This window comes from Labrus bergylta, chromosome 3 (assembly GCF_963930695.1).
Source record: "Labrus bergylta chromosome 3, fLabBer1.1, whole genome shotgun sequence".
Lineage (NCBI taxonomy): Eukaryota > Metazoa > Chordata > Actinopteri > Labriformes > Labridae > Labrus > Labrus bergylta.
In genome coordinates, this window is record NC_089197.1 from 23206782 (window position 1) to 23227428 (window position 20647).

General features: G+C 39.9%; 1 protein-coding gene across 1 annotated transcript; it reads left to right on the forward strand.

The window, feature by feature from the left end:
• Positions 1 to 357: 357 nt before the first annotated feature.
• On the forward strand, positions 358 to 20642 carry tent4b (terminal nucleotidyltransferase 4B). The gene is made up of 12 exons (XM_020625659.3): positions 358 to 1292; positions 10575 to 10698; positions 13682 to 13728; positions 15045 to 15165; positions 15428 to 15535; positions 16042 to 16170; positions 16568 to 16781; positions 16910 to 17036; positions 17313 to 17416; positions 17600 to 17817; positions 17953 to 18099; positions 18334 to 20642. The coding sequence occupies exons 1-12, from the start codon at positions 730 to 732 to the stop codon at positions 18490 to 18492; spliced, it is 2061 nt and encodes a 686-aa protein (XP_020481315.2). The 5' UTR covers positions 358 to 729; the 3' UTR covers positions 18493 to 20642.
• Positions 20643 to 20647: the final 5 nt, after the last annotated feature.

Genomic DNA, 20647 nt, shown 5'->3' on the forward strand with positions numbered 1-20647 from the left:
AAATAATTTGAAACAGTATCCTCAACCCAGCTTCTCCAATGCAAGGAAATACTGCTTCTGTCAAAATGTTGAATTCACCATCACATTGACCTAAGAGGCGGGTGTAATCCTGGGATGTGTAGGAATATGTAAATATCTAATTTCATAATTTGTTTAAAAGGCTACTATTGGGAAATAAATCGGTTAACGTTGGTGTACTACCGTATGGTACTAACACGTACATTACACATTGATGAGAGAAAGATAAATCAGACTTTGTTATGTAACAAGAAACAGTTGTCTGTTGCGTAACATAAATATCAACCCGCCCACTTTGACTTGACGCATGCGCGGTAGCAACGTACACTCCGCCATTGACGGACCCACGATCAGGAGGAAAGGGTCAGTGAAGCACTTCGACAAGCAGCTGCTGCATGTGTGCACTCACTACAACCTCAAGTTTGGCAAGAGACACATTTTTGAACGCTACAATTACTCTTGTCTTATTTCCTGTGGATGAATTTGGTTGACAACTGTTTTAGTCGTCGCTGCTACGGAACGTGTTTTTTATTTTTTAGATTCTATAAGTAACGGGCAGCGGAGAACCTCTGCTAGCAGCTATAACGAGGCTATAGCAGGCTAGCTAACGCTAGCTAGCGACCTGGCTAGCCGCACACGAGCTGAGGACTGCTCGTCGGTGGGTTGGAGGGAGGGAGGGAAGGGGGGGCGGTTTGCCTACAGTGTCGTTTGATGGATCCGAGAATCGCCTGGTTTCAACCAGAACAACGTGGACCAGCCAACAACCTGTGGATGCAGATTTGGGAGACGACACAGGGACTCGGGTACATGCATGTAAATAACAGCTACAGCACCGGATCTCAGAGCACATCGAGCCTGAAAGCGAACGTAAACGGGGCGTCGGGAGCCGTCCTCACCAGCAGAAACGGGGTACTTGACGCAAACACCGGTGTCGGTGAAGCGAGGACTCGGGGAATGTCGACCTTAATGGGGGACGGAGAGATAACAGAGCAACGGGACTTTATACCACTGGAAACCAATAGCAACCATAATAACCGATCCACGGGCAGGGGCGGTGTCGTCGGAGGGGGGCAGCTGCAGGGCAGCGGGGTAGCTGTGCTGTGGAGGGGGCTGACAGACGGACACCCCAACAAAAGAAAAAGAGACAATAAAGCCAGCACTTTCGGATTCAATTCCAGCCTCTTGAACAGTGGCAGCAGCTTGAATACAGGAAGCTATGACGGGTTCACGGGAACGCCATGGAAAGTAAGGAACTACTCTGAAGGAATCATCGGGTAAGAAAGAGTTTCATACCATGAGTCAGATATATTAGTCAGTATGTGTTAGTGGCAGAGTCAGTCACGTTTAAGCTGAACAGTAAACCTGTTAGCCATGACTTATTAAACTGTTTCCCCCGACATTTTTAAAACACATGCACACACTGAAGTGACGTGCAGGGAGAGACTACTCCCACAGTCTCATCCCCACCCACCGAATCCACTGTTCAATAACTTAATAGTTATTTTCAGGAGTGGAGTGCCAATAACATAAAACACATTTACTTAAGTACATTTAATTGACTTGTGCTTGATTCGAGTATTTGACATTCAATGTTTCTTAAAACTTCTGATACTATTGCATTCAGAATACTATTGAACTGGTTATTTTACAGTTGGAGTCTTTAAAATGTAAAACTAATTCATATTCAGATGATCATTTTTCATATCATTCCTATCCAACTTTAACTTATGAAACATTTTAGGAAGGGAGGGGGGGTCCCAGAGGGCATGACGTCAAAAGGAGGAAGTGGTGGAAAGCAACAGAATCCCCAATGTGAGGCTGTAATGAGAATTTGTGCTTTTATACCAATGCTACCCGTCATTCGACACAATCACAATAATTAAGCGAAAGAACAGAAAACATAATAACACTGTTATATTATTTGTATGGTTATATACTGTCTATGGTCTGCATTATATCGGCGGGTAGTGCCCCCAAAATACTGACCAAATCCAGCAAGGTGGGGAGAATGAGATGGTTAAGCCACAGTGGATATTTGAATTGTTTCCACTCATTTCTTTGATCAGAGTTTTCAATTCATGAATTCGTTTTTTAATTCAGTGGGCAATTGTCACAAACTAGATACTCTGCTTTATTCGGATTTTATTAATGAATTCTAGTAATTCGTACTAGAGCTCATTTCAGTAGTATTTAGTCACATGTTAAAACAATGCACAAGACATAATTACACAATACGAGGAAAATATTACAACAGGTGGAGCTCTGTTTTAAAGACCTTTAAGTGCAGAGGTTTGCCCCCCCCCCCTCCCCACCCTCTCTGTTTGACATGTGTAGACAAGCAGAGCTCTAAAGAGTGTAGCACTGTGTTTGGCTGATCCCCATTATAGTTATGAGGAAGCTCTGTGTTTGCACAAGGACATTCTTTAGTGATTAGCTCGGCTAATACCAGAACCTGAACCTCACAGCCTCAATCTCACTCACTACCAAAGAGAACTCTCTGTGTAACCACACCAAACATCCACGCGCCCATTCACAATGCCAAGCCGCTTTCACATATGAACTCCTGAACATTACCGTAGGACTGCACCTGAAATCCTCCTGATCTGGTTGTTCACGTATGCACCTCATAGCAGGAGGAGAATATCCCTGTTTGACGGGTGGGTGTATGGGTGTCTCCTATTACGCAAGACATGACGTAAAAAAGAACAACACGGAAGTGGTGGATTAATTTAACAGAGTCCGCGAGTAGCACCTTAAACTTTACCAAATGTAAAATCATTTCACATTTGGTTCTTGCTAGAGAGAAAGAGGCATGTGCTTATTTGGGTTTTACACCCCTGAAGTCTTTCTGGAACAGAGAAGGTAAAAGCAGGCAATGTGCCTCATGGTGGAAAGGGATCAGTGTAAACTTCCAAGTTCCACACTTGCACAAAACAAAACAAAACCAACCCTCTGAGAGAGAAACTCTTTCAGTGTCTGTTCAGTCTGATTAGGACTACTAAGGGAATTTTACACCTAGGTTTAGGTGGTGTGCAACAGTTGCTCAGATTCTATGTATGGCAAATGAAGCCAGTGTAGCCTTAAAGTACAGTGTCATTGGCCCATTTGTGTCTGGATGAACAGGGTTCTTATCCTGTGTTAGGTTGTAGGTTTTAAGTTGTAGGCTAGACGCAATGTTCCCCGCCTCTCCATTAGAAGCTCACCTGTAGTAATAATGGAATGGAGAATGAAACAATGTTATGAAACGGAGGAAGACGATGATATCAGATTTATTTTCTTTATTATTATCATTAAGTCATGAATTTTCATGCATTGATTTCCATGCATGCTGCTTGAAGTAATATCAGTCAGCAGCTCTTTCTCCTCTAGTTCAGTGTGTAGCAGGCAGGTGAGAGTGAGTAACCATAGTAACTGTCAATCATTGTCCTGTCCCCTCTATGAATTCAACTATTCTTTCAGTAAAACTTACTTTGACCATGTGTCACAGAATAATGGATTATGTTTGATCTTTTCTTTGCCATTCTTACCAGTCTATAAACAAAGTTAATACAGTCATGTCATGAAAAAATACATAGCCTAGGAACAAAGGCTACTTGTATGAAGCTACAGCTGTAAGAATTCTGCAGGGCTTAAATAGTACAGATTACTTGAAATCCACATTTTTTTAATGAATGCATCACTGTGTGAAAATGTACCTGATGAACACAAAAACAGATTTAAAGACACAAAAGAGAACTATATCATGATTTTAAAGTGGTACAGAGAACACTGTTTTTGTGCATAATAGTTTATGAGAAAGCAGGAAAATACTTTTTTGTTTGTTGTGAAAAGTTCTGGGGGAGACCTCAAGACTCCCCTCCTGATGGTGCTAACTATTGGCAAACATCTTAACTATTTCATGTATTAACCAGTGTGGTTGTTGCTGAAGACAAAGACATTTTTCAAATAAACTATACTCATTAGTACAGTTTGTGTATTTAAAAACATTATACAGGGAAATAAATATAGTTGAACTGGTCAGTAACTTGCAAAATAAGACATCTGCTGTGTGAGGTAGCCTTCTGTTGCAGCAGCTCCCGGCGTCCGTGTTGTTACATCGTATTTTTTGATTAGTTACTATTTGTTTTTACTGTGTGTTTTTTGAGTATTGGTTTACTCTTTTGAGTGGAAATGGCTACTTTCACTCTTGGATACTTCTAAAGGTCAGTATGAAAAAGAATCATGATAAAATAATGATCGTGATCCTGCCTTAAAAATAGGGATATATTTGTTATCAAATGTCGAGTGTTTGTAAAGTTGCTAGTTTACTCACATTGTTCACTGACCTTTATAGTATAGAATAGAATAGAATTACTTCATTGATCCCAAACTGGGAAATTGTGGAATTATAGTCAGAAGCATTTAAGTACCTATCAAGAGCTTCACTGTTGTGCTGTGGAAACCTTTGCAATAGTTCAAGTATAACAGATTTTCGTCACCCCCTCAAGCTTTAGTTGCTTTGCTAGCTTCCTGTGATTACTTATGTTTCTGCTTGTTTCTTCTGAAGCCTTCTTTTTAGTTTATCATGGTTTGAATTTCTTACTCTTGTGAATACATTTGCATCTTTGACCCATAGTTGAAGAAGGGTGCCTGTTGGGCCACCCTGCCCAACAGGCAGGGTGGCCTGCAGTTGACTGATTAAAGCTAACAGCTAGTTTAGATTGGTGAAGCACAACATCACTTGGAAATAAGGATGTAACGGTACAATGAGATGAAAAATACATTGGGATTCCCTATTTTAAACAAAATGGAAGCTATCTGCCTTTCAGTTCTCTTGTTGGAGGTCCTCACGCCTCCGACGCTTATAGCTGAATAGCGGCGTACAGACATGGCTGCTGCGGCTGAAATTTTGGCAGTTGATGATGCTCTGCCAGTTTCGTATTGTATCTATTGTTGAGAGTATCGTTACATTCCTACAGGCAGGCTAATAGAATCAGGTAATCGCTTACCTATGAGTAGCCCTGGCTCATGCTTTATGGCTTTTTCTTATCGCTGTCTTTAGGAGATTTATGATTGGCAGTATTAGTACAAAGATAGCACTTCTGTGACTAAGGCTACATTATTAGAAGCGTGGTTCATCCAGCCTCTACTGCCTCCTCTCTCTCTGTCTATACCTCCCTGTCTGCTGGTTGGCTCTTAGCCAAAGCATGTAAGCATGTGGAGAGTGAAGCCTTCATGCTGCTCAGTTGGACTTTAGGTGAAACAGGCTCCCTCTGAACAGCACGTGGAGGCAGCTCTACATAACTCAGCCTTGCCATTTGTAGTGAGGATCCCCCCCTTCCATCCAATGGAAACCCTTCCCATGCAGCAGGCCAATGCAGTCAGCAAGTGACACACAACAGTTTTTCAGTGTGTAGGCCCAGGCTGTGACCTTCTCAGCACGTGTTCAATACGACAACACATTTGTACTATTGCGGCTTTGTTGATTTACTTTATTTTAATGATAATGCACAAGTATTGTCATGAAATCAAATTTCAGTTTTGAAGACCAACTTTTATATTTCCATGAAAAAGAAGAAGAAAGCTGAAATGCTTAGTTTACCAAAAACAGTTAAGAAATAAATGAATTGTATCAGGTCAGGCGTCATTTATAAATGTTAAATATTTTGGGTTATGATTCACATTTTTATATGCATCCTTTAGCTATTATAGAAAATGGTCCTGTAGTGGTCGGAGAGTTTAAGCAAAGTGTTCTGTGCTGGTACATACTGTACCAAAAGCAAAATAACAGTCATACTAAAGGCTTCTTTGAAAGTGGTTGAGCGACAGTACAGGAAGAACTTGTTACCACATTGATTCAGATTAAGTAAAATAAAATAAAACTGATTGAAATTCAAAACATCGATCTACGTTGTCATCTTTAAGGTGTGTTTTTATTTTGAAATTCCCAATGCACGTCTGTTGCACAGTTTCTGCTCAGCTGCATGTCGTCAGGAACTTTCAAACAATGCTTTGGCCAGCTCACTGCGGATGTTATTTGCACTCTTGTTTTTCTACATGTGTTATGCATCTTCATTCAAAATCACCTGCTGTCATAACAGAACTGCGAGTGAACCTAAAAATGGGAGCTATATGTCTTTGCTGACTTTATGACACTGCTGATTAAGGCCCTGTGTCCACAGTGTTTTTTCTGGGCAGTAAAGCGCTGTCTGTCTTGGAATCGTTGCATTAAGCATTTGCGCGCTGAGAAGAAAAGCACTGCTCAACTGTCCTGTCTCTATGACAACAGTTTTTTTGACAAAGGCAGCTGTATGACCGACACTCCTCTGTTACTTTTTACTGCATGTTTTATATTTGAGATCGTTTTTTATCCTAGCAGACACGGAGCAAAATGGGTGTGAGTACAAGATACGATCTGTAGGAGGCTTAAATACAGGGAATATCTTACATTTGGTAAAGAGCGGCGGTGACGTCAACAGCGCCTCTCTGAAAAGTTGAAAGATTTTCAACTTGAGCGCTCATAGCTGCACACGCTCTCTACCTATTGAAAACAACTGAAAAAAAGACGCTGTGCCTGCTTTTCTAAGTGATCAAAGCAGGACAGCAGCTTTCTTTGTCGTTTTGAGTCATGTCAAAAACCCTTCGTCTTACAAGTTTATAAACAAAACTAAAGTAAGTCCCATAATGTCTTACAAAGCTATTTATCAGCTATACATATGCTACTTTTACATATGCATTCAAACATATATACAGGGATACTTCACCCATTTGCATAAAGCTTTGTATCATTAGAAACCTGGTAGTATTTTTGAATCTGATTATGCAAATAGCGAATTCTTGTCCAAAGAATCGATGTATTATCGTATCGTAATGAAAATGGAGATTTTCACTCCTAGTATATGTTTTCCAGAAATCCCAGAGCTTTTTCTAGTTTCTTACAGAAGCAGATCTGCTGATGTTGACAAAAAGTCAGAAAGCTTATGACAATCAACATAGAAGTGCTAACCATGTGACTAGAAATCTATGAAATGAGCACTTGAGTTGTTGTACACCGATTACACAAAACAATACGTGTATCCTGACACTAGTAGCACACTATCTATTGTCACAGGTGTTTCCTTGTTTGGACCAAGGTTCCCCGCAGCATTGCTCTACTCTGAGCATGCCTGCAGCAGTGGCTCTGTGTAACGGGAGCTGTTTTGTTTCAGTGGCCAACTCTTAGCACCCTAGATCAGTTCACTGATGAAACATTAATGAATCTGCCTTCTGTGGGACAGGGACACCTCTGCCTCTGTTAGAAAACCCGTTCTTGTGGTCACTTGTTTCCCTTCCTGTCAACCTAGACAGATCAGTGTCCTATAACACACTCTACCCTCTAATGTTGCTTAAGTTATCGAGGCCCACAATTAAAAGGCTTTGAGAAAGTAGGTTAATGCAAGTTGAGTCTCTTCTTTGGACAATGGTCACTGGTGCTATATCCCTCCATTCATAAGCTCAAGTGTTTCAGGCAGGTGCTTCTTGACACATAAACTGCTGTCTTCATTCAGCCTGATTTTTAATGTTTAGTTTTATATTTTTGCTACAGGTGCTAACCCCCGATTCTGATTCTGATTGACAGACATCTTTGTCCTAATCAAGATAAATATCTGTTAGTAAATAATGCTCAGTTTGATGCAACCACCTCTTTCTACTTCCTCCTACCCAACTTAACAGATGGCTCTCGTTCACATGAAGGCATTTCAGAGCCACACCCAATGCTCCCTCCCTGCCTCTTTTTCATTCCTTTTCACCTTATTGTCAGTCTGGCCCTCTACCTTTTTAATGTTCTTTTCCCCCTTTTCGCTGCTTTCTCTCTCTTTTTGCCTTTGTGCTTTACATTTTTACATTCTCTTACTCATGCTCTTCTATTCCTCCTGTCGGCCAGTTGAAAGTTGATTATGCCTCTCTGGCAAGGTATTGCAGTGTGTTCTGTAAGAGAAACTAGGAATGAATACTCCTGGTGCCGTGCATTGTGAAGCTATAACCTAACGTTCAGTAATATGAAGATATGAATAATACTCAAAGAAAGATTGCAGCACAGATGAACTGATCCTAACCTTTCTTTCCAAATATGGATTTCTAAAATGAATTTGTGCTGCCATATACATCAGGTATGATAAATGTATTCATTTGAAACAGAAACAAGTATGGCAATTGGCAACATTCTGTGACACAAGAATGATCATGTCAGAAGGAATTGTCAGGAAAAGAAGTGTTAAGGATGAGGAAGATCTTTTTTTTTTTTCTTCATTCTTGGAGCCACATCTCTTTGGAAACCTGTTCCATGAGATTACATAACATTACAATGATATATGCTAGAGGGATTATCAGATAAGCAGTGCCAAGAGTGCATGTGCTCCCCAGGCACAAGAACAGGGCTGACATGTAACCTGAGCCAAGAAGGCGGAGTATGAGAAGTGTTTTCTTTGGTTGCTCCAGTCATGTGATGATAAGGGTGCAATAGAGGTCTGTTTGCTGTGAAATGAAACCTATCAGTGCTGCTGCTCTGGATTGAAAACACTCGCTTCTCATGATGTAGATTGTACTAGACTATGTCTTTTTTTTTTTTTTACAATTCATTATATAGCTTTGTGATAGAAGGCTTATCAAAAAGAAAATGATAGATTGTGTTTGAAAATACATTGGGCCTGGAACCTAAATCACATGCTTAAATACCTAAAATGTGTAAAATCCTTTAGTTAAGTTTTAACACACAACATAAACTGAAAAAATTGCTAGGCTCTAGGCTGAGGTGTTTGAGTGATTCAGAATTGAGCTCTCTTAACCATGACATCAAAACAAATGCAGACTGTAGAACTTTCTGAGTTTCATTTACCTTTAAATGGAACCTAACCACTATGACTGAGGCTCTTCAGTACTGTGCACAGGGAAAAAGAGATGCGTCGTTCAAAATTTAGCTAACATGTTGGAGGAGTGGCTACGAAGACATACACACACTTTTCTCCTGTAACAAACACCAACAAACTGAATTTGAAGTCGACAAAATTCAGTCAGTCTGTGTGTTGGTAGCTGTCTGTCTTTTTATTGTCCAATGTTTTGGGGTATACCTTGGTTCTGCTTTGTTGTCTTATTTTATTCACAAAAGAAACACATTGTGTATTTGTTGCTAATGTGCATGTGCACTCTGAAGTTAGGTGCATGTTTGTGTTCCTATTTGTCCACCCACAGAGACTTGTCCTTGTCTGTTTGTGTGGACAAAACTGGTCAGTGAAAGGTCAGAGCATGTGGGCAAGGTGACCTGTCCCAAGGACAAATGTGGTACCCTTGCTTCTTTTTTTTTCCCTGCCATAACACTTGGACACAGTAGAGCTTCCTGTTTTGATTTTGCTTGGCTCTACTGTTTTTCCCAGAAAGAAAAAGTGAATTTGGGGTAGACTACTGCTGCTTCTGTTTGGGAAAAGAAAACCTTGCTGTCATAAGCGACCTTTAAATCACAAATCTACATTGCTATGTGTTTTCTTAATGTTTGTTGACACCCTTCTGTTGAAATCAAGAATGTTATTGCCCAAGTGCTCATAAGCAGTTCCTGTATTCAAGGTGGAAGAAAGAAAATAATTGAACCATTAAGACAATTCCCGGAGGTGCCTGCTCTCTTTTAGAGACTTTTATTTGCCAAGGAAAGGTTTACTTTTCTAACACCCAATGTTCTTATGCTGCTTTTACATAAATTCATAACTTGTGCATCCTGCCTTTTTACAAATAGTTAAAATGGTTGCATTCAGCGGCCTTGCTAAGTGTCACCTTGATATCACTGCAGATAGGGAATACTACAATTAGACTTCTGTTTTTCTATCAGTTCTCCTACCGGCCACATGTGAGATTTCCGTGTTTTGATTAGAAGGAAAACAGAGGAATAAAGAAAAAAGTTTTAATAACCGTTGCCCTTGTAAAGTGAGATTGAATCTCAGCATATTATTACATGCAGAAAGTGGGGTTTCATGTGGTAGTAGCTAAGCCATTAGCAATGTCCTGTCAGTCGGTGACATCTGCAACTGTTGGCACCCAGTCCCTTGGCATTACACATTATGTCTTTTTTCTGCTTCTAGCAGGGAGTGAGCAGATTGAACAAAGAATGAGAGCACCTCTGGATGTGTTTTCTCATTGCTAAAATGGTTGTGTGACATGCTGTTGTGCACAGCTGTATAACTTAGGTCTCCTCTAACTGGTCGCTCTATCGTGATGTGGCTAAATGTCTTAGTTCTTGAATCAATTCAATAATTGACACCAGTCTCTTATGATTTATGTTCCATGTCTTGGTTCTTATGGACCATTCCCTTGCTGTAGAATGATAAGGAAGTGTGTGATGTATACATTGTTGTACTCGATGTCTTTCTACATGCAAAGCGTATATTAGCGACCACGCCTTCATTAAAGCTAATATGCTTCTTCAACTTTGCCTGATGTTTATTATGCAAATGTATTGAGATGATCTGGATGTTAGATTATTATTTTTTTTGGGATAACTATGGAAAATGACCATTCCTGACATGACACTGTGTTGTTTTTGTGCTTTGCAGGTTACACGAGGAGGTCAATGACTTCTACGAGTACATCTCCCCACGGCCGGAGGAGGAGAAGATGAGGCTGGAGGTGGTGGACAGAATAAAGGGAGTCATCCATGACCTGTGGCCCAGTGCTGAGGTACACACCCCGAAAGCTGTCTAAACTTCCATTCTCTGACGTGTTTTGTTTTGTTAGTTTTGTTTGGATTGGATGTTAAGGATTGACAGACACGCTTTTATGAGTAAGAATTTCCCCCAGCTGTCAGCTAAAAAACATATTGGCTGTAATCTCTAGTCTATTATCATCACTAGAGTTTATATTTGGCAGGACAAATGGATTTGTGGAATATAACTGATCACTTATAAACACTGTTAGCTGTATAAATCTTTAAATGAATCGGTCAGGCACACTCGGACTTGTAAATGAACTAGGCTGTGTTTTATATCAAGCTGCATAGTACTCTCTTTGGGTCAGGTTATCAGCACCACCTCAGGCAATCCTGATCCTGCTGACTTAGATCCCGCTGATGGAGTTGTGTGCATTAAAGTATGTCTGCTCTGGGCTTAGCCATTCCTAAAAAAAGGAGCATTTTACTGCTTGCATCCTGCACAGTATTACTCCTTTTCCACTGTGGGCGTGAGCAAGGGTAACTCAGTCATCCACTCAATGTGATGTATCTTTAATTGATCTGCTTAGATGCCTAGAAATCCTTCAGACACTCTTAAAAGTATCCTGAGTATTTTGGCCTGTGTATATTGAAGCTTCAACAAGGGTTTATGGTTGTAAAACTCCTTTTATTGTAGTTTAGTTTCAGATTTTAAAATTCTGACTGGTGAAGTGTCAAGTTAAAGAGTAGCTCACCTACGTGACCACTTCAAGTGAACTCATCCTTCATAGAAGTCTCCAGGACTTATATGCTCCCGTTCACAAACATGGCTCTGCAATCAGCTTAGCTTGCACATGTGACTGGGCTGTAAACCAGAGTTTACACTACTTGTAAGTGGCATGTCGGGAGATGGTTCAAGGGAGTAAAGCCAGGGTCAGGGCTTAAATCTATTTTTGTTTGCACACCAATTTGTGCACCGGATGTTGATGTTGTTGTTTTTACATGCCTCATAATGCATGAAGGATAAGAGACACGTTTGTACATCAACTTTTCACATCAGTTGGGCACCGAAGAAACTTCATGATCAGGGCTCGACATTGTAACTGGCCCACTGGCCCATGATTAAAAGACTCTGGGCCTGCTGATTGCATGTTCCACTGGCCCCCTCGACCAGTTTGGTAATGCCTTAAAAAAACAAAACAGTAATGTAAGGTGGGGGTTATTTCTGTAGTAGGTGGACAATTATGAAAACGTGAAACAGACTGTGGATCATCTTAGATTTATTCAGCCATGGTCAGACAACACAGAAAAAGAACACACATGGCTGACAAAGAGCAGACCATCGCTGACCCATGCTGACCAAGATCTCACAATCATTGACAATCATTGGCAAAGTGGCCATCATGGGCAAAATGGCCAAGTCTTCACCACTCAGTGTGGCTTATATTCTGCTAGAAGGTACAGCCCACAAATTCCTTTCCATTTGGGTACATCACTATAAAACAATAAAGATGACATGACTCTGATTTGTATACGTAACAGATGTAGACTCTTTGTCTAGCAAACAGTTGTTGACAACATATGGTTGGCTCCTATCCAAACATAGATCTGCTACAATTGACATGTTTCACCATATAAGGTTACAGCTTCAGACCCAAAAGAAGAATTACTGTGAGATGGTTGACACAATTTAAAGATATGTCCACAAAATTATCAAAATGAATGAATCCATGAAAATACATACTAACAAGTAACATATAATTCATTATTTAACATTCTGTGAAACTGGTGTTTTGTCACTGTTTCTTGTGGGATCATCTCTTTAATGTTCCTTAAGCACTCCATCAGCTTCACTGCTGTCTCTCCTGTAAGCGTGCTCACTCTATTTACACGCGGGTTTTAGAAAAGGATTTCTCACATAAGCTAGTATGGTCAAATGTTTTTAGAATCAACGATGCCAGTTGCCCAGGATTTACAACCTGTGCGGCAGGAGGACGTCATAACAGCCAACTGAAGAAGTGCTTTAGGACGAACTCAATGAATTAGAGAAAGATTCTAACTAATCAGATGAAGTTAAATTTCTTCGTTTTGGCTCCAAATTATTATATATAATATTTTCAATCATGTTTCTACTGTGTTGCAAGTAAACATTCATTTTAGACCACATTATGGTTATTTCATGTATATTATTGTGGACAGAGGAGGAAAAGCCCGGATGAGATTTGTGCACAAAGTGAGGATTTTATTTTTCTCAGTGTGCGATGTTTACAGCCAGGGGAGTGTGTATAAACAAGACTGGAAATTAATGCTGGATGCATGACTCACTGATGTGAGAGAGAGAGAGAGAGAGAGAGAGGCTGCAAGTTTGTTAGTTTTTTAACATGGGCTGCAGCTCACATTGGCCGATGCTAAACTGGATAACGTCTGGTAGCTTAATTCAGGAATGATGCTACAATATATTTTTCATTGATCAATAATTTCAGGGGATCCACATTGAATTCCATGCGACCTCTTATGTGGTCTGGACCCCAAGGTTGGCAAAGCCTGGAGCACTAAAGTAATCTTCTGGTGCCAGTGGTCATAATCTTGTGGCCAGTTAGCATGAATAGCGACAAATATAACTTAAATGTCAACACCTGTTGATTCATGTAGGCCACCCCTGGTCTTTATTTGAAATGCAACGTAAGTGTTTGAAAGATTTATTCAACACACGGTTTCATTTTACCCTTGAGAGGTTGACTTGCACCACACCCCTGTGGTTTGTTTAGGCATGTCATAATATCAAAGCTGAGTTTAGCTGTACATTACTAATATTTGTACAGGTGTGAGAACAGGTTTTTGTAGTATTGAAGTGTGGGAACATCAGAATGATTAGTACAGTCTACTCTGCCTGTTATTTTCTGTCAAAAATATCAAAGTGACAAAAAAAAAGGACCTTAGAGAGTAAAAACACTTTGACACATGATGATAATGTTCATACATTTATGTAAGTAACCATCTGACTTATTGCTACAGGTCCAAGTGTTTGGGAGTTTCAGCACTGGTCTTTATCTACCAACAAGGTAAGCATTTCCCCCCTTTTCAACCAACCTGCAGCTTTAAACACATGTTTTATTCATTTATCTTTGCCCAAATGTCACAGCTAACTGGCTCTCTTACCAAAAATACCAAACTATGTTAAGGAGACAGTTATCTGCCAAGCCAGTGAATTGTTTTTAGCATGGCTGAGCCTGGATCTAGTTTAATACTTTATTCTGAGAGAGCACTGTGGCAGACACCCAGCCAGTCCACCTTGATTAGTGGACTCTTGACACTGTGCTGAGCACTTTAATGGGACTAAGCTGTTTGGGTGCATGTTCTTCAGAGTGGTGCGTGCGTGTGTGCGTGCGTGTTGTGTGTGTGTGTGTGTGCGTCCTAACCCAGAAACAAAATAGTTGTTTTTTGCTTGTAATTAGCCCACAATGTTTTGTACCACTAACATAGAAATGTTGCTGATGTAGGAATCCCTCTGAATTGTATCTAAGATCACTTCAGTCAAACAAGGACAACATTTTTATGGTTAAAGTTTCAATTCAAGTGCAGGCAACTAAATAGAAAAAAGAAAGTATTTATAAGTAAAACGATAATTTTCACGAAATATAGCATCACACATAGTAAACCCGGATTAACCTACAATAGCTCATTCACAAGTTACAATGGTCTTACATTACGTCACAACAGTCAATGTTGTGACGTAATGTTACAGTAGCACAAGGCAAGTTTCATAGAGTTGTTGAACAGACTCTAATATCAGCCCCTTCTATTACTTCTTTTCCACCTGATGTTTGTTTAATAAGGCATAGGGGTGTAACAGGATGCACTGGTCACAGTTTTGTTCTTAACTGGGTTAGGGTTGGATACAACAGGTGTAAGTTACAGTTTTTTCCCAGTCTCGTTTCTATTAAAACTGACTGTGATATTTGTTACAGCCTGTTGTGCATTACGGTAATCATTAATAAAAATTTAAAAAAGAGGGAAGAAACACAAATGATGCAAAAGAAAAAGCCACACAGATAACATCTGATTTGAAAATATACATTTTAGAACAATGTAAAAATAGAAGACAAATTCAAACATGTGCCTTTTAGAAGCAATGTATCATACTTACAATTAACTTGTGAGTCTGGGAGTTCATTACAGCATTTCTTAAAGCTTCATAGAGATCACTCTGAGACATTGAAATGTGTGGTTACCATGAGAAAGCACATTTACAATAAAGGACTTGTGAAACACTTATAAGCATTAATTATAAGCATGAACACCATTTGGAGTAATCATTATATCAAGTGGACTAAGAGAAATGCTATGTGTGACCTGTAATGTCTCTCTTTCCCACCAGTGACATTGACCTGGTAGTGTTTGGGAAGTGGGAGACCCTTCCCCTCTGGACGCTGGAAGAGGCTCTCCGGAAGAGGAATATTGCAGATGAGAACTCTATCAAAGTTTTGGACAAGGCCACGGTAAGACTCACTCGCAAGGGGGATGCTGTGTTGCAGTTTCAGTTTATGAACACACAAGTCATGGGTAGTTCATAAAACCTTATTTCAATCTTGCAATTTTAAACTTTGTGAACTCTGGCTGTATAACCATGCTAATCTCACAAACTAGCTAAAGTAATGTGACATTTCAAAATAGGAAATTTGGAAAGGGGAAAAATCACATCCCTGATAAATAGATGTGTCTTGCCAGTGTCAGTGCCTGATCTTAACATGTGTGTTCCAGGTTCCCATCATCAAACTGACAGACTCCTTCACTGAGGTCAAAGTGGACATCAGCTTTAATGTGAAGAGTGGTGTTAAAGCTGCTCGACTCATCAAGGAATTCAAAGAGGTATAGATTTTAACACAAGATGTCTGTTTAGTGTATAAGGTTGTAAAGAGTCTTTGATTATTGAAATGTGAATTCTGCTCTTTAAAACATTGAAAAACAAATGATATAGGTTTATTTTTCAATGTGTAGGTATTTTGTAAGCACATGTTACTTTTAACACTGTAACTTAACGATCATGAATGTAATGTTTATCACATAAACTTAACAGAAGATGAAAAATGTGGCTTTATGAAATGTAATGTCTTGTATTACTTTTTTAGAGTAGATATTTAATAACCTGCTTGAAGTTGCATTGCATATATCAAAGGCAAGTTGAGTTTACTTTTTTGATGTCACATTTTTTAAAGTTTAAAGTTAATCATACATATGGTGGTGATGAGCCGAACAAAATAAACTTTTGAACATCTTAGATTTTAAATCCCTTTTGTCCTCTAGAGGGAGCTGTAGGCATCCAAAGCTATTGCTACTATGTCCTCCCAACCTATCTTTTGTGTTCTGTCCTGTAGAAATATCCTGTACTGCCTTACCTGGTCCTGGTGCTGAAGCAGTTCCTACTGCAGAGAGACCTCAATGAGGTTTTTACCGGTGGAATTGGCTCCTACAGTCTGTTTCTCATGGCTGTCAGCTTCCTGCAGGTAAGTTGCACATGGTCATGAACAAGAGCTCTTAATGTTTATCAGTGCACTCTTTATCTTTTATTTTTCTCTGTAAAACTAGCGATAGCAGTGGCATTGTTTTTTCAGGTTAATTTGGGAATTCATTCTTTAGTTATGACAACTTCCCACATATGTGTGAAAGGTTAAAATAAATAAAGTAATGACATATTTTACCTAGAGGTCAATAGTCAATTTAACTGTGACATCATAATGTGCTGGAATAACACTTTTCTGGCCATTATATCCATACCTTTATTTGAAATGAAACGTGTCAGCAACTATTGAAGACAATATTTAGAATTGGATCAATTTTAGTAGTAAATCCCACTCACTTAAGCATTTGCAATAACTGACATGCACTGTGTGTATTTTCCAGCTTCACTACAGGGAGGATGTCTGCAGTCCCAACATCAACATCGGTGTCCTCCTCATTGAATTCTTTGAGCTCTATGGTCGCCACTTCAACTACCTGAAAACAGGTATCAGGATAAAAGATGGCGGTTGCTACGTTGCCAAAGATGAGGTTCAGAAGAACATGATGGATGGTTACAGGCCCTCCATGCTCTACATTGAGGACCCTCTGCAGCCAGGTAGAAACATTGAACATCAAAGATCGAGGGTAGTGGTAGAGGGTTCTTAAAATTCCAATACTGTAGCAGCATCTATTGGCATCTTGTCTGGTTCACATATTTACATAAATCTGTCTCGTGTCCAACAGATAACGATGTTGGCCGGAGTTCATATGGTGCCATGCAGGTGAAGCAGGCGTTTGACTATGCCTATGTGGTGCTCAGCCACGCCGTGTCCCCAATCGCCAAGTACTACCCCAATAATGAGAGAGAGAGGTAAGGAGCAAAGTTAGGCACCTGTTTGATGCTAAAGAAACTGTTCTGTTTTGAATCAAGGGTTGATAAATCACAAATTCTCTCGTAGCAATTTAGTGTAGTGTTGCAATATCCAGGCCTTGTGTTTCGAATCAAACAAGATAACACTAAGTTTTTCAATGTTTTGGTTTTGGTTCATCAAGGTTGGTATTATTTGATCATACTCAGAGCATCAGGTTGTTTCTAGTAACCTTTGCTTTTATTCTGCTGAGTTAACACGTCTCTTTTTCATTGCAGCATACTTGGCCGAATAATCCGTATAACACAGGAGGTGGATGAATACAGGGAATGGATCAGAAAGAACTGGGGGAGCCCGACTCAGAATGATCTGCCACTCAACAGTATGTTCAAACTATGACAAAAACAATATTTTTTAAGTCCTATTTAAAAAAAGAAAAGGAAAAAAAAAAAGGTTAAGAAGAGATACCAAAGAGAGTGTAAAGCTGCATACTTCCTGGTCAGTCGAACCTGCACTACAGCAATTCTGGAATGATAAGACAATTGTCCCTTTTCTGTCTCTCTAGGAAACGATGTCAAACTGTTTGAGTCCCAGCAGCTCGATGAATGCAACAACAACGTTCCAGATGATGATGACGACGATGACGTTGTTGTTCTGCCGTCGGCTCCCCACAGCAAAACCTCATCCAACTCCTCCTCGCCATCACCTTCACTGCGCTCCTCTCCCTCCTCCTCCCCGCTGTCGCCTTCTTCCACATCCTCAGCCTCCAGCTCTAGCGATGCGGTCAGTCTTGGCTGATAACGCACACACACACACACACACACAATAACACACTCTTACAGCTTCATGAGTAAACCTTCTTGTGACAAATTGTTTTAGTCATACTACCTACTTATACATTTTGTCGGTTTTCTCCAGGACTCTGATGGCACACCGTGTAAGACAGCCAAGCAGCAGCCCAGCCGGGGCTCCAGCACCCACAGAGAAAAGTCTGCTGCTGTCAACAATCACCGAACACAGAGCCTCAAAACCAGCACTCCATCTGGAAACAACAAGGGAGGAAAGGTATGCTAGGTTTCACACATACAACACATAATGCATCACAAGGTTAAAAAGAAACAGAAATATAAAATGTTTGTCCCTGAAAACAACTCTTGTGAGCATATTTTTTAGATTTTTAGATATTTTTAGGTTTTCTATTTTTTTAAGAAGTTTGTCTGATGAAGGGTAATAAACCAGTAAGCTGTAACAAAAATCCTGCAGGTACATTCAATATTCTTTCTGTGGTTCTGTCCCCAGGCCAGGACGCCTCGTTCCCACCAAAAGAGTGGCCACCACGGGCAGCAGAGTGCCTCCTCAAGCACCAAAAGTCACCAGAACAACAAACCACACCACCAGGGCAACAGCAAAAAGAGGAAAAATGTGCGAGACTCTACACAAGATGACCTCTGCAGATAGGGGTGACCTCAACTGTCCCCACCTCTCATCCCTCTTCCCCTTCCTTGTCTGCAACTGACTGACTGTCCTGTCCACTTCTGCTGCCAGACTCCAGCCTCAGGAGGTTGATAGAAGTATTAAAACATCTGCAGTTTCTGTCTCTCTGTCAAGCGTTTGGGGATGACAAGCAACAATTTCTAGCAGAAAAAAAAAGAACAAAAAAAGAACTGTTATAGGAAATGGGTTCTAATTTCATGGACCTGAACTGAAATCACAAAGGATAAACCCACATTTGCTTCCCAAGAGCCTCTTTTATGGAGTGTTTTTTTTTTCATTTCCACAGCCAGCAACTATACATCACGGCTTTTTGCGCCTCCTGCTGTACAGGAGTAGACATGCTGGGTGCCTGGAATTTACTTTACAGCAATACATGGGACTGCTGGCTGGAAAATAGGATCAAAAATGTTATCAAAAAAAAAGAAGAAATTGCTTAAAATGTACAAAAACAAAAATGTTGAACAACAGATGAATATCTACACATATTTCTTTTTTTTTTTAAATGATAACTTACAAATGCAATCAGTAAGAATGGGACATAACTTATGCATGAGATTTTTTTCGTTGGTTGATTTTTCTGTTTGTTTAATCTGTTTTGTTAAGTCTCAACAGGTTATACAAAGATTTGTAAAAAAAAAACTAAAAAAAACACATAAGCAAAAAAAAAAAAAACAGTTAAAGAATACAAGTAAGAAGAAAATGTTTCATATTACGTTTTTACAAGATATACCGATTGAAGACATGTAAACGTGCACATGTGCCCCCAGCTTTTTGGCCAAAGCTGAGAGCTGGTTTGGGTCTCATTGCCAACATAAATCATCAGCATCTACTTTTACTCCTGTTTGCTCTCTGTGAGTGTGCTACAGTGTTAACAGTTAGCCTTTAGTGAGCCAGTGCTCACATACAGCCCTATAGATGTCTGGAAGGAGCCCAATAGCACAGCCACAGTTTAGACGCTTTAAAGATTAGAAGTTTTATAATAAGGAGGAATGATTATGGTTTTATTGAGAAATCCTACACTTGAAAAAATGTGTTAACAATACAAACTGTGGGTGATAATCTGTTTCTTTGGTAATTTACCCAGAATCATTTGTATTTGTCAAATGTATTTATTTTTTATTAATTATATGAATATAGTATGGATAAATGTATGATTAACATTAGAGCCCATATCTTTGAGTCCTATATTTGAAAAATGAGCGTGGAGGTGTGGTGGGAAGATACATTTTCTGGTACAGTAATTGTTATCTTTTTTTTTTTCCAGTAACAGTTGAGTGACCAAGTTACTTTGCAAAGTTTAAGAGACCCTTTTACTCTTCTGAAGGGAGTGAAACTTTTGTTTTAATGTGGCTGGTCTACTTACTTTAAAAGGGAGCTGATTTTTATTTTATTTTATACAACTATCCTAGCAACAAACACTTGATGCCCGCCTGCCCACCCTCTATTGGTGGAGTACATCTACTAGCCTGTAGATGGAGTTATCGCTCCAAGTCTTCAGTCCACAGAGTTTGGCCTTGTATACTGCATTTGGACGGTTGAAATTTTTGGGGTTTCTTTTTTGTGATTGACTGACATTTCAACTTAAAGACCAGCTGCACACAAAACACCCTTGAGCTGAGTGCTTGTTGGAGGGATTGACTCACCAAAGCACACCACAATCCCTGTTTATGGTCTCTCTCTGAAATGCTACAAAAACTGCACACAGTAAAACAAAACAGGAGCCGCAATAACAAGAAAAACCACAATGTAATATACCTTTACTCTAATGCACCTACAGAATGCCATGCTCTCAGCTGACTAAGTTTAGTCTCCTGTGTTAAGATAGTAAAGCACATTTGATAAGTCAATGCTTGAACATACAGCCTACTAGTGTTGAAAGTATGGGTTCTTGCCCCCCCACCCCCCCATCTCTTATTGCTACAGTTGAGGTTTAAATGCAGTATATAAGCGCTGTTCTCGTGGCAGACGAACAAGGAGAAATGAAGTTAGCCTTGCCATCTGAAAGTCCACTGAGCATTTTCCTTCACTGCAGGAAGGCTTCAAACCCAACTGTATTCATCTGAAACGTTGTTTCTCTGCAGCTACAAGTCATGCAATAAAAACTGTACAATTTCGCCTC